The sequence below is a fragment of the Littorina saxatilis genome, unplaced genomic scaffold (assembly GCF_037325665.1).
Source record: "Littorina saxatilis isolate snail1 unplaced genomic scaffold, US_GU_Lsax_2.0 scaffold_2656, whole genome shotgun sequence".
In the NCBI taxonomy this organism is placed as follows: domain Eukaryota; kingdom Metazoa; phylum Mollusca; class Gastropoda; order Littorinimorpha; family Littorinidae; genus Littorina; species Littorina saxatilis.
Genome location: NW_027128776.1, coordinates 1 through 14,175, shown reverse-complemented (window position 1 = coordinate 14,175; position 14,175 = coordinate 1). Strand labels below are relative to the sequence as shown.

General features: G+C 41.6%; 3 protein-coding genes across 3 annotated transcripts; 1 reads left to right on the top strand and 2 right to left on the bottom strand.

Annotated features, from left to right (window-relative positions):
* Positions 1-456: 456 nt before the first annotated feature.
* Positions 457-4,094, bottom strand: LOC138957095 (large ribosomal subunit protein eL24-like). The gene is made up of 3 exons (XM_070328266.1): positions 4,026-4,094; positions 3,817-3,892; positions 457-708 (listed from the first exon to the last, which is right to left on the bottom strand). The coding sequence occupies exons 1-3, from the start codon at positions 4,028-4,030 to the stop codon at positions 457-459; spliced, it is 333 nt and encodes a 110-aa protein (XP_070184367.1). The 5' UTR covers positions 4,031-4,094.
* A 139-nt stretch (positions 4,095-4,233) lies between these two features.
* LOC138957097 (centrosomal protein of 97 kDa-like) lies at positions 4,234-6,749 on the top strand. Its single transcript, XM_070328267.1, has 4 exons — positions 4,234-4,269; positions 5,725-5,870; positions 6,405-6,507; positions 6,733-6,749. The coding sequence occupies exons 1-4, from the start codon at positions 4,251-4,253 to the stop codon at positions 6,747-6,749; spliced, it is 285 nt and encodes a 94-aa protein (XP_070184368.1). The 5' UTR covers positions 4,234-4,250.
* Positions 6,750-6,777: 28 nt separating this feature from the next.
* On the bottom strand, positions 6,778-13,162 carry LOC138957094 (protein transport protein Sec16B-like; the record flags this gene model as incomplete). The annotated part of the gene is made up of 5 exons (XM_070328265.1): positions 6,778-6,846; positions 6,984-7,166; positions 7,505-7,765; positions 10,344-10,482; positions 12,946-13,162. Coding segments are annotated over 5 exons (869 nt in total), but the record flags the coding sequence as incomplete, so codon positions are not given.
* Between the last annotated feature and the right edge of the window lie 1,013 nt (positions 13,163-14,175).

The window sequence follows — 14,175 nt, the reverse complement described above, 5'->3', positions numbered from 1 at the left end:
GTGAGCTTATCTGCAACAGCACGTTTTTATGCACGAAACAAACGGCTGTGGTTCACAAGAACGCACCACGGTCCAAAAACATTCTTCGGTCCACGGCTATCGCCAGTTTAGAATGAGACCCGAAGGGAGGTAACTCATTTTTGACCTGAGTTCAGGATGGGTCCAAAAAGTGTCCGAGACAATCTGCAAAATTAATTCTTAAATAATTGCTCGCTTGTTTACGTAGGGCATCTAGGATGTTCCCGTTTGGTGAGCGTTCAAATGGAAGGGTGTTTGTACTGTGTGTAAAAGCCCGACAGTATCTGTTATGGTTTATGGGAGGCTTACTGTGCCTTTAAGTCCACTAACTTGATTAATACCAATACTTTAGTAAAAAAAAAAAAAAAGAGAAAGCATCCAAGCTACCAACTCATACCTCTTTTTTTAAAAGAAATTACAAAAGTAAAAATCTTTCCCCTACCTGATGGCCTGCTCTCGCTGGGCTTTGCGGACCTCAGGCTTCTGGTTACGCTTGGCGATGATCTCGCTGAGGGAGACACCAGTGATGGCGCGCTGGAACTTGTGGGTACGCCTGGTGCGCTTCTTCACCACCTCCTCTGTCTGACCCTTCTTGTGCTTGCGTCGGTACAACACTGTCCAGGGGATGTTCCTGGGGTTGCGCTTCATGGCGTGGGAACGCTCGCATTTCTTGCTCAGGAAGTGGAACACCTGCCCAAGGAATGAAATTGGCGAGCATCAGCGGGGTACTGTAAGTTAGTAGTTACAGTAACTGCAAGGTACGTTGATTGACAATGACATGAAGAGTCACCAAAACAATAGACCAACTTCAAACTGCCAACACTTTTTTTTTTATAACAAAATGAACATTTCTTTATTGCATTGGAAAGCTAAGAAACCCAGCCACATTTCTAGACTATTTATTTTTGTGTAGCACCCATGGGGAAATTTCCCCCATTGAGGTCTAACGAATGACGTCTCACAACGTGCGTGGTCGTCCTTGGCGGTCAAGAAAGCCGCAGCGATCATTGCGCAGACGACACTTCTAGACCGCCAATATTTTTTGTGCGCATCCCGTGCTCCACATAAATCGGCCGAAAACGAAGCAATTGGGAAACCTGGATACGTTTCATTGGTGCCCAAAAAATCCGATTTCGGACAAGTTTGGCCACATGCCAACCCCTGCTGAATATATAAAATCGTACAAAATCAGTCAACCCAAACACATCATTAGAAAGGCAGAACCAGGCCTGTTAACCCTAAACCCGAGGTAAGAATACTTTCCCAAAAAGTTGAGTGTCTTTTTGAAAAAGTTGGTGTACTTTGCAAGCAAAGCCATATGGGCTAGGGAAAATGTACGCTTGGGTGCAAACGTGTTTTGTCTTGTGAACACCTTCAGAATTTAACTCCTTTCAATACAACAGGGATAAAACAATTTTATTTACATGTCAGTTTATAGCATTATAACCAGTGGTCTTCCAAACAGATTGATAATGAAAAGATGAAGTTCGTGAAATAACATCTGCGGGTTGACATTGGCAAGTTTATTTTTACAATCATCTCAGAAAATATTGCTTCAGCACGGACAATAGCCTTTTCTTCTGGCAGGATTTGCTTTGCGGGAATGAACTTCATAATTCCTTGGCAGCCTTCAGCGGATTTCTTTGCAGCAACCTTGTCCAGGTGAGTTTTGGAACTGCAGTGTCATTCGATGTCGTATTTCCGAGCATGGGCAACGGAGAAATCTGATTTACAATACTTGCAGTCGGACCTGCCTACCCCTGAAATGTACCATGTGTAGTTTTGGGTGTGAAAATAAGGCAAATGTGTAGTTTGGCAGGTGAATGTGTAGTATTTCAATTTGATCAACCCAAACCGCAAAACAGAACAGTTACTTGTTATACCGTACTAAAACAAACACTCAACACTCCAAACAAAACTATTACAATGTGAACAATACTCCTCATACAAATACAAACAAAGCCCCCACAAAAATACAAGCCAAGCATTAAGTTTATTTGTTAAGAAAAAAATTATTAACTAGTTTGGAACATTTCATGATTTGTTAAAAAAAAGCTATGTTGAGGGGTATGCAGTTCATATACAGTGGGACCCCCTATTCAAGACCTGTGACAATCTGAGAACATCAACTTGATCAAGTCACAAAAAGTAGGGACTGGGAGTATGTGTATCAACATGAAGGCAAATTTGCATATATAAACAGAACAGGTTTGCGTCGGCAATAATAATAATATGGCAGGTCATTGCCTCTGCTCTGGTTACCGATCTCTCAAAAGTGAGCTTGTCTTGGTCTTCTTTCCCTGGCACGGGTTTCTTCACAAAACAGTCCAATTTTTCCTCTGCTTTGGTCGGGATTTCTCGAATTCCTCATGAGAAGTGCTTTTCTTGTGGCGGTTACACGGTCGTAAAGCCCACTGTGCTTCTCTGAAAAAGCCGTGTTGCACACAGTGCAGTGGGCAAAATGCTTCCCTTTTCTCCACGAAACTAGGCATGGATGCTCCTCATAGTACTTTGGCAGAAAAGCCTTGCTGGGAGTTTGACCAAGCTTCTTTTTTTTGCTCCGTGGCGGTTGATCGCCAAAGTCTTCTGAATCCGAGTTCGTCGCTGTAGCCATTTTGTTCCCTCCAGAAAGAATGAGCTACGAAGTGACCGCGTTCAGAAAAGTATGTGCTGAAACGCCCGCAATTGTTGTAATAACAGCAGCAAGACCAACTGACTACGCTACTCTCGCGGGCGCCGGGCATGTTTTGCACGCAGTACACAACCGGTTAGTACAAATTATGGATCGGAACTCGCTCGCGTTTTTGCGTATTCAAAATGTCAAAATGTGTAGTCGAAACGAAACGTTTGCGTAGTATAAGACAAGCATGCGTAGTTGCGTAGTTTGGGGACCAAAATCGTAGTTTACTACGCTCAATGTGTAGTGTAAACAGGTCTGCAGTGTGCATGACTTTCTCCCATAGTAGACTCCACAATTCCTGGCTCTTTCTTATATTTCTCCCAGAAAATCTGCTGCTTCTGCTGTTTAGACTTGGCACAGTCATCCGAAACTGGCACATTTTACCGCTTCATTTTGCCACGATTGTCCAGACGATCGCACCTGGCAACAACTGAACAAGGTTTCCACAGCTGAAGACTCGCTGTCACAGTTATCTCCCTTCGACCGAAACCGGTATCAGTTGTACCATCCCATAATCAGCACACCACCAACACCGGAAAACGTATTCTAGACTTTTTATTATGCGTATTTTGTGCGTGTGTCGCGTATGCGTACAAAATACGCCCAAATCGTACTGGTAAACAGGTCTGCAGAACGTTCTTTATTTTGATTACATAACATGTGAGCAGTCTTTGTCAATTTGCTGTAATCGATGATTGAAAACTGCCAAAATGTTCTGTACAAGTATGCTACAGTATCTGACTTATGCATGGAGGCTGCTGGTACATAGAGCTGGTGTGTGTGTTTGTGATGTATCACGCCGATGAGAATTATTTCTACGTCCATCACATCACAATGTGTCAGAGGCAAAATCTTGTCAACATTTCTACAAAAAACGACTCACTCAAGCAGGGAAGCATGTGTGGCTCAGCAGAACATTGCCTTGTTCAGTTGTTGATCTGACAAGTTGATGTTGAATACTGCTAAAGCTACGTAACGTAGTGATATTGGCCGTACGTTTCTGATCCACAGCTGTTTGTTGCTACAGATTTGAGAAAGCAAAGAATAACGTTCGATTGGCTCTGAACAATGTCACAGAATCTAAATTCCTTTTTTTCATGACAAAATTAAAAACTCACCCTTCCGTCAACTTTTACAACGCGTTTCCCGTGGCCAGGGTAGATCTTGAGACCACTATACGAACATAGTTCGACCCTGGAACACAAAATATATATTGATCATTAGCATATGTTTCATACAAGACATCCAAGACGTACTTTAAAAATATGAAGCTAAGATGCTTTAGATTAATGACGATGAAATCGAAACAAGCATATCTGATTCTCACTTCATGATGGCGACCGGAAAGAGAGAGACCAATTATGGATTAGGTTCGCAGTTACTGACAATATATGTGCGTAACTTATTTTTATAAAATACATGTATTAAATATTTTACATATTCACATTTAACAAAAGTGGTTAATATTATTTTCAAATTGTTTATTTAATCTTTTTATTGACGGGCTAGAATGTTGTTCACTGCGAAACTATGAAAGCGCGAAAGCTTGAACATGGCCGACAATCTCGAAGGTAAACTATCACTGTGCGATGGCAATTTCTCTGTTAGCGTGTTCATACAGCACGTAGATGCTCTATATATTCCATAGACTTACAAATGACTAAATTTAGATATTTCAGTTGTGTTGTGGTTGTGAACCAGAGGGAATGACTTGTGAAAAGATATTGATGTTTTTTTCTCTCTCTCTGATGTAGTGACTAGTACTAGTAGTAGTACAGTGGTAGAAAACGTATGGATGTTGAGTGGCAGAGTGCACAGCCACAGAAGCTTGTATCTAACTTCTAAGTGAAGTGTCCTACTCATTTGACCTTACTGAAGTATGGATATTGTAGGAGTATAACATATGGAACATTGGAAGGTTGCACCATCAATTCGTTCCGTTTCAAGCTTGCTCTCTAGTCTGTCTAAATTGTTTTTTGCACCACATTTTCGAATATTTTGGTAAGTTGGTGAATGCTGGTTTTGTGTTTGTTAATGTTATTTGAAGTCGAAGATTAATAACTTTTCTGAGCCTGAAAAATTTGAGGACAGGGTAAAGAGAATGATTTAGAGAGCTTAAACACAGCAAGTTGGTGGTGCGAACTTCTATTTTTTAGGCTCCTTATCCGTACTACAGTAAGACCAAAGGAGCAAACTACTTCAGTCTACTCACACTTTGATACAAGCACCTGTGCTGTGCACTCAACATTCATACGCTTTATTATAGATGAGCTGTACCCGTTTTTTTCAAAAATCTTCACAATTATTTCCTGGAACGGTCCTTGATGAATAATTATTTCTGTTCCAATTTCCATATCATAAAAATATACACTTATTACATGTGTTTTATCACTCTCACATACAAACACACACGCACGCCTGCAAACATTCATACAAACACTCATGCGCACGCACTTTGAGTTTGACATACCAGACAAAGGGAAAGACAGGCAGATATAAATATAAAAAGAAGCAGCAGACACACAGATTAAGAACCATGCAAATACTCTTTCTTCAATGCTTGTTCATACATAAAAACATACGCATTGACATGCACTTATGTGCGCACACAAATACACACACTGTCAAAGTCTCAAACACAGACGCAAAAACGTACAGAGAAAGAAAGGTTCTTGGTTAGCCTCTAGTGACCGAGATTTGTCCAGCTGAAGCTTAGAACTCAACAATGACGCTACAAACATCATGACGCAGCGAAAGACAGTGACGTAATAAATTGATGACATAGCAAGGAGACGTGGGCCAAGTTTGGCCAGCCTAGACTGGCAGGATCCTCGATGGCTCATGGGATGTCTACTGTTATTCGCCGTTTTTAACAACTCCTTTCAAGTTGAAAGGAGTCGTTAAAAACAGCGGATAACAGTAGACAAGGTTTGATGTAATTACATGTTTACAGTAGGGATAAAAGTATAGCCAAAGGCAAGACAGACTACTAATGCACCATCAAACAAAAATTGTTTTTTGTGCAGAAGATGATGTGATTGTTGATTGGAGTCGCCAGGGCTTGTGGCGGCTTGATCTTCAGCCATGTCATGTTTCCCTGACCACGCTGGTGGCTGACCACAATTGCATCACCAAGCTTGACACTCTTCAGTTATGCCCTAGGCTTCAGCAGGTATACAAGTGTTGTACGATGAGCATGAATATATAGTATGAGATTTGTGTTTATGATGATGATTATTATCCATTGTCAGTACCCATTTCCTTGCCTTGTTTTGCTGATTTATTCGCTTGCGGCTTCGTGGAAAGCGGCAGAAAATTCCATCAAGATAAGTTTTCGTAACTAATTTTTTGTCTGTGCACTTAAAAGACCGTTGGGTCGACAGATTTGTGACTGTAACGTACTTTTGTCAATAACAAACGTTCCAACAACTTACCTTTCTTGGTTTTTGATTCTTGATTTACTGAGTTTTTTTGCACATTTTCTTTTTCTTTTCATCTTCCTCTTGTTAGAATAAGCATCACATTTGGGGCAGAGCAAATGCCCCTACTTGATGTTAGTGAAAATACAATGGTGGATGGTATTTAAATGACTGTACTTAAGCAGAGTTGGTCTTCAGACACAGAGCAATTTCTCCCAATCCAGCTTAGAAGTTAGAGCTGTCTTTGTTTTTGCCTATGTTTCAATTTGAATTTGGCTGTGTTTCAGTTGTCGCTGGCTCACAATCGCCTTGTGGACATGAGTGGTTTATCACACCTTCACAACCTGACTGTGCTCAACCTGTCGGCTAACTCCATCTCTGTTACTGAAGGTATACGGTGGAACCCCCCATATAAGACAAAAGACCCCCTGGATTTAAAACAACTCAGATTTTAACCTTGCTTTTTCAGGTTTTCTGTACATTGCCTGAGTAAATTTACCTCAGTTTTAATTTTAAAGAGTCCGTTTGGATTTTTTGAGGTCTCAAAAGGCAAGGGGTACGGGTGCTGTGTATATATCGATATGATTAAGAGGAAACTGTATTGAATATGTTCAGGTTTGCTTCAGTTGTGAATCATGTGTCATGTTCCTAGCTAGTAGCCTAGTAGTTTGTTTCAGTTGGTGCTATCTGCTGTGTTACACACCCACTGGGCCACTTGCCTGCTCCTTCCTCACCACATGCACATGTTATATACATACAGTCAATGTAACATGCAGTTACACACACACACACACACACACACACACACACACACACACACACACACACACACACTCACACACACACACACACACACATCCACTCACAGTGACAGAGGCAGGCTGTCGTCCCGACATCAGCTGATACAGTGTCTGCAGCGGGTCGTTCATCCGCATCGCCGTGTTCGCAAAGCGTGTCATGACGCTGGCGTGGGTGCGGTTATCCATCTTGCTGGCAAGGAACAGGGCATGACCCCATAGGTTCCGCTTCATTGCCCAGTCCAGTGCTTCCTGTTACAAACCAAAGAATGCAAAGTTTGACAAAGGAATTTATTTTGCAGATGATTAGCTACTGACAGTTTAACTTTGCTTTGATGATTTTGATGATAGCTCTTCAGTTGCACTTGATTGCTTTGCAATGCAACGAAACAAAAATATGATTCATCTCTTGCACTAATTAATTGACCTTGGCTCTGTTTGAAATCAGCGACAAAATTGTTAGCTGCAACTGTATTATTTGAACAAAGGGGGGTTCCAGTGTTTAAGCGTTGACATTTTGTTTTAGTTTGGCATTTTTTGTTACTGCAAACAGGTACAACGTCCACAATTAATGAAGCTCTGATACTAGCCTTCTTTCTCCCATACAGCAGCAAGTTTCTGAAGCGGTCAGTGGACTCCTCCAGTTGCTGGGCGGCCGAGATGACCGTGCGATCTGTAGATATGCGCACAGCTGGACTTGACGAGCGAGAATCCTCTTTGTCTGGCGTGTTGAGGGGGTCAGAGCTTTGACCGGTGCTCTGAACGATTCGTGGTCCGCTGACGGCATACTCTTGAGTTGATGGTTCGTGACCTGCTAGCAGCAGGTCTGCTATGTCTGTGCCAATGATTGTCTGAAGAAAGAAGTGGAAAGAAATGATGTTAAGTTTGCAGGGTTTGACTACTTTTCTTGTCTATCTCATAGTGATACCCTCTTGCTGAAAGAACACTAATTGCATGCATTTACACACGCACACACACACACAAGCACACACACACACACGCACACACACACACAAGCACACACACACGCACACACACACACACACGCACACACACACGCACACACACACACACAGAACAAAATAACAGCACACACAAAAACGTTAACCATTTTTAGCAGGGAAAAGAACAAAATGTTCACACCATTCGCACAAAAAGGGAAATGACCTACTACAGTGGTACCCCCAATGAGAGGACACCTCCCATGAGAAGACACCTATTTTCCCTTTAACTATTAATTCGACTAAACCATACCTGTCACGACAGACCACCTGCAATGTGAGGACCCCCAATGAGAGGACACCTCCCATGAAAAGACACCTACTTTCCCTTTAACTATTAATTCGACTAAACCATACCTGTCACGACAGACCAACCGCAATGTGAGGACCCCCAATGAGAGGACACCTCCCATGAAAAGACACCTATTTTCCCTTTAACTATTAATTCGACTAAACCATACCTGTCACGACAGACCACCTGCAATGTGAGGACCCCTCCCATGAAAAGACACCTATTTTCCCTTTAACTATTAATTCGACTAAACCATACCTGTCACGACAGACCACCTGCAATGTGAGGACCCCCAATGAGAGGACACCTTACATGAGAAGACACCTATTTTCCCTTTAACTATTAATTCGACTAAACCATACCTGTCACGACAGACCACCTGCAATGTGAGGACCCCCAATGAGAGGACACCTCCCATGAAAAGACACCTATTTTCCCTTTAACTATTAATTCGACTAAACCATACCTGTCACGACAGACCACCTGCAATGTGAGGACCCCCAATGAGAGGACACCTCCCATGAAAAGACACCTATTTTCCCTTTAACTATTAATTCGACTAAACCATACCTGTCACGACAGACCACCTGCACTGTAGGGACACTTTTGGCTGGTCACAAAGGTGTCCTTTCATCACAGGTACCACTGTACAATTAATTATCGCCTCTTTGTTCCACACCACGTCTACTCGGGAACATGCCCCTAATGGTTTTACCGTGAGGGGGTTTAGAAACACTTACTGGCATGGGTCGTTCTCTGGGTAGCTATCATGTCAGCTGTGTTTAGTGTTTCGGCATGTATGTGTGTACCGTATTTGACGGATTACAAGACGCACCGTTTTATAAGCCGCACCCCCGACTTTTAACAAAAAAATTGGGACGAGCCACGTATAGGCCGCGTCACTATATTAGCCGCCGTCGAAAAAAATATAATCAGATCGTGTCAATCAATCAAAACAACCAGGCAAACGAAAGTACGGTATTTGGCGAAATCGGCTCCGAGAATAAACAAGTGAAACAAAGAAGAAAAGTGAAAAAGTTTGAAGAAAAAAATCACACACACAATTTGTAACCAACACACACATGTAGTCCCGCCCGGAATAAGCTTTTTTGGGATGATTTACGACTTTTGAGCACATTTCAAGCAGATGAAAACACAACATGGCGGCTCTCGCTCCTCCAACTATCGCGAGACACAAAAAAAAATGAAATCTCGCGCGCGATCCTGATACATCCGGTGTTTCTCTGTACACTATCTTGTCACAATGACTTGTTGACAAACGAAGATTCGCGAAAAAAAGAGAAAAGCGCCGAGTCTTGAGTAGAGAGCTAATAAAGTACCGGTAATCGCTAATCGAGCGAAATGAAAATCCGCGGCGACTTCCATCAGGTGAATGCTATTCAAGTTTAGGTAACGTTTTAGCCGCATCTTTTTATAAGCCGCAATGCGATTTTATTTTGAAAAAAAGTCGCGGCTTGTAGTCCGTCAAATACGGTACGTCTTGCCATTTTTGGCTCACGTAAGTGTAGCCTATGCGATCGTAACTTTGTCTGTCTGTGCGTGCGTGCGTGCGTGCGTCTGTGCGTGTGTATGTCTGTGGTAGAAACTCTAACATTTGAAGACGTCACATTACATTGACGTCACATTATGACGCAAGAGGGTCACGCGAAGGAAAGTCTCGGTCATTAATAGTTTTGAGCGCGCCGAGACTAGTTGGCAGTCGTGTCCTTGTAAGTAGGCTACATGCAGACAGACAGATCTAGATCTAGTGTCTCGCTTTCTTGCACAGTTTCACCTATGCTCTTTCTGTGTGTGTGTGTGTGTGTGTGTGTGTGTGTGTGTGTGTGTGTGTGTGTGTGTGTGTGTATGACGGAGTGATTGAGTTTGTGTTTCTGTTTGTCGATTTCTTACGTGAGCCTTGAAGGCTTCGCCTCTTGTTTAAGTTGACAAACCCAACAACCTTACATCTTTATGAAATGCCACACCACTTCAACGCAAAACATTGTACATGTCCTAAACAACACCACTTCAACGCAAAACATTGTACATGTCCTAAACAACACCACTTCAACGCAAAACATTGTACATGTCCTAAACAACAGCAACATTGCTAGCAAATGAGCTGCAGACACTGACCCCGTTCTGCTTGAGGAGCAGCTCCAGGAGTCTCCAGATGAGTTCTGCAGACTCTCGGTCCAGCATGTCGACGTCCTCTGAACACTCCTTGGCCATCTTCTGACAGTACATCAGCACGTCGTTCTTGTGTGTCTCATTCCTTGGAGAGAAAGTCAGATACAGTGATGAAGCATGCAGTGGAGAGGGTTCGAGTTGCTGTAAAAATGTACACTCTATTTACAGATCTGAGAAACAAAGGGAAGTAAGTCAGATACAGTGATGAAGCATGCAGTGGAGAGGGTTTGAGTTGCTGTAAAAATGTACACTCTATTTACAGATCTGAGAAACAAAGGGAAGTAAGTCGGATACAGTGTTGAAGCATGCAGTGGAGAGGGTTCGGGTTGCTGTAAAAATGTACACTCTATTTACAGATCTGAGAAACAAAGGGAAGTAAGTCAGATACAGTGATGAAGCAAGCACTGGAGAGGGTTCGAGTTGCTGTAAAAATGTACACTCTATTTACAGATCTGAGAAACAAAGGGAAGTAAGTCAGATACAGTGATGAAACACGCAGCGGGTTGGTTGTGGTCACTTCAAAAATGTAACTGTTTACAGATCTGAGAAACAAAGGGAAATAAGCACTCTAAATTCTTTCTTTATTTGGTGTTTAACGTCGTTTTCAACCGTTCAAGGTTATATCGCGACGGGGAAAGGGGGAGGATGGGATAGAGCCACTTGTTAATTGTTTCTTGTTCACAAAAGCACGAATCAAAAAATTGCTCCAGGAGCTTGCAACGTAGTACAATATATTACCTTACTGGGAGAATGCAAGTTTCCAGTACAAAGGACTTAACATTTCTTACATACTGCTTGACTAAAATCTTTACAAACATTGACTATATTCTATACAAGAAACACTTAACAAGAGTAAAAGGAGAAACAGAATCCGTTAGTTGCCTCTTACGACATGCTCTCTAAATTTTGTTTGTTTATTTGTTGCTTAACGTCCAGCCGACTACGCAGAGCCATATCAGGACGAGGAAGGGGGGGATGAAGGGGGCCACTTGTCAAGCGATTCCTGTTTACAAATGCACTAACCCATTACTTGTGTCCCAGCAGGCTTTAGTAAAACTAAATTAATACCTACTGGAAGATTTCCAGTATGTTAAAATAGGCTTAACCTATCTACTGCTGGACTTACATCAGAACACTAACAGATTAAACTATACATGAATCGCGAGACAAGCGGCAAGAGAAGAGATTTTTGGAAAAAATACAGGTGAATGATGCACTCTAAATGCATACGACATGTGCAACAAAACATCTAGAGCGTACATGTCTGTTTCTTTCTGAGATCTTCAACTAGCACTCTGCCTGATTTGATTAAGGTTATTACTTTTTACAGATAATAAAAAAAAAAACTTATACTCCTGCCATGCTCTTTTGCTAGAAGAAACCTGAAGCAAGAACATTAACAAACTATTTTCCTCCCTCCCTGACCCATCAGTTTGTAACTCGGTATCATTCCCATATCACTAGATATTAGTAAAAATGTGTGAAGTTTTCAATTCTTTTATTTCCCAGCTACCTTGAAGCATAATGTTCATATTGTGAATCAATCCCCACCTTTTTGTGGGTTGTCCTGAAGATACGGAACCAATTCCTTGAAGCTAAAGTGGAATCAGTTCATGTCAACTCTGTCATTGTTTATTTTCAGTAGAAAATGTTGATAAGCATTATGGTTATCATTTTATAGATTCTGTTTGTGAAACGATGGTATATAACGACATGTCAAGAAATCATGCTTAACCCCTTCACTGCCACAGTATAACAGCATTTTGGTATTGCTGTGTGCCAGGGCAAAATTTTGCTTTCTTCGGTAGGTTCACTAATCTGTTCACTGCTCGATCATTTATTGAGATATCTCTTAGATCTTTGGCATGTGTTTTGCTTATACCCTTGGCTATTATAGGATGACATGATCATTGGACTTTGTTTGTGATTGTTATAGTAAACATTGATATAATGACCATTTTTGTCAAAAATTAGTTTCCGGACTTACACACACACATTGCAGCACGTAAAACCACACAAAACACTGCTAAAACTGGTGTCAAACATCAGGTACTCACATTACAGCCCATAAAAGTATTCTTCTGTGTGGTAATCCATAAATCACTTCTTGTAGAGCTTCCAGAACACTGTATCGCTTCAAAACAGGTCTACGAGTTGAGGTCCAACTTTCGGCTGCCATTGTGAATCCTATAGATCGGTTCTAAACTTCCAACAAAGTTTTCACCACGTGGTACTAACTTATCCGAACGGTCAATGGGAAAGAACTGTGTTTAGAACCCCTTCAAGTGCTTGGACAGTGGTTACCTCCCATTTAGTTTTCAGAAATGTCCTGAAATAAGACTTCATATAACATGAAATGTTGCTGATGCAAATCCCCCGTACTAGGTACGGTTATGGGCATACGACAAACCAAACATTACCACGTACCTAGTACGGGGTGGGCAGTGAAGGGGTTAACACAACTCTGTCATTTAGACGCTTTTGTTGCAATTAACAAAACAAAAGTTTTAATCAACCAATCACGCAATGACCAATGTTTGACACTAACCTGACCAGGGGCCCAGGGAAGACTTTGAGGTCCTCCATCTCATCGCTGTCCTGAAGCATCAGCTGCGTGTCGTGAATCTCCACCTTGGCGGGCTGACCCTCCGCCGGTCGTGTGGGCAGCACGGTCACCAGCTGACCGGTAGGGCCAAAGCAGACCCGTACGTGAGGCAGCAGGTACTTGGGCGGCGTCATGCGGCCCGACTGATAGCCTGTAGTGGCTGAGGGGAAGAGTTTCAAATATGTTAATAATAATAATAAAGGTATTTATGTGGCGCAAATCCTAATATATATAGTTATATATATATATAGTTCTAAGTGCCTTACAATTAATGTTCTATATAATAAATCTTCATTGGTTAAAGCTATGCAAGTTGGTTTCTATTCCTCATTATTTAAATGCTTATGTAAAAGTTGATCTTCAAAGTGTATTCATGTACGATTATGCTTTTGACTGTTGTCTTTGTGTTATGAGTAATGCATCTTTCTTTCTTTCTTTATTTGGTGTTTAACGTCGTTTTCAACCTTTCAAGGTTATATCGCGACGGGGAAAGAGGGGAGTTGCGATAGGGGAAAGGGGGGAGATGGGATAGAGCCACTTGTTAATTGTTTCTTGTTCACAAAAGCACTAATAAAAAAATTGCTCCAGGGGCTTGCAACGTAGTACAATATATGACCTTACTGGGAGAATGCAAGTTTCCAGTACAAAGGACTTAACATTTCTTACATACTGCTTGACTAAAATCTTTACAAACATTGACTATATTCTATACAAGAAACACTTAACAAGGGTAAAAGGAGAAACAGAACCGTTAGTCGCCTCTTACGACATGCTGGGTAGCATCGGGTAAATTCTTTCTCGTCCCAACCAATATGGGACTCCCCCCTAACCCGCGGGGGGTATGAGTAATGCAATGTGGTGCCAAAAGACACATTTCTATGTTTATGAACAAGTATTCTTATCTTATCTTAGCTTATTTCACAGTTATAGATGCTAACTAACAAAAAGACTGCAAAAAGCTGGAGTGAGATAATAACTGTGGAATAAAGGAGAAATATTTTGTGGCATACTTCTTTGTTCAATGAGGATTCTTTCTTCATATGATTAAATTCAAAGGATCTTTCACTTGTGCCATGCACAACCATATTGGTGTAGATAATCCTATTAACGGTTCCTTCCCTTGTTTGTTTATTATATTTTTTCCCTTGAGTAGCTTCCCTTAATCCTCTGTCT

Excerpts from the sequence above, each read along its gene's own strand:
- LOC138957095 (XM_070328266.1), bottom strand. Across the intron at positions 709-3,816 it reads TTGTAAAAGTTGACGGAAGG|GTGTTCCACTTCCTGAGCAA; the intron begins GTGAGTTTTTAA and ends TTCCTTGGGCAG.
- LOC138957097 (XM_070328267.1), top strand. Across the intron at positions 5,871-6,404 it reads TATGCCCTAGGCTTCAGCAG|TTGTCGCTGGCTCACAATCG; the intron begins GTATACAAGTGT and ends GCTGTGTTTCAG.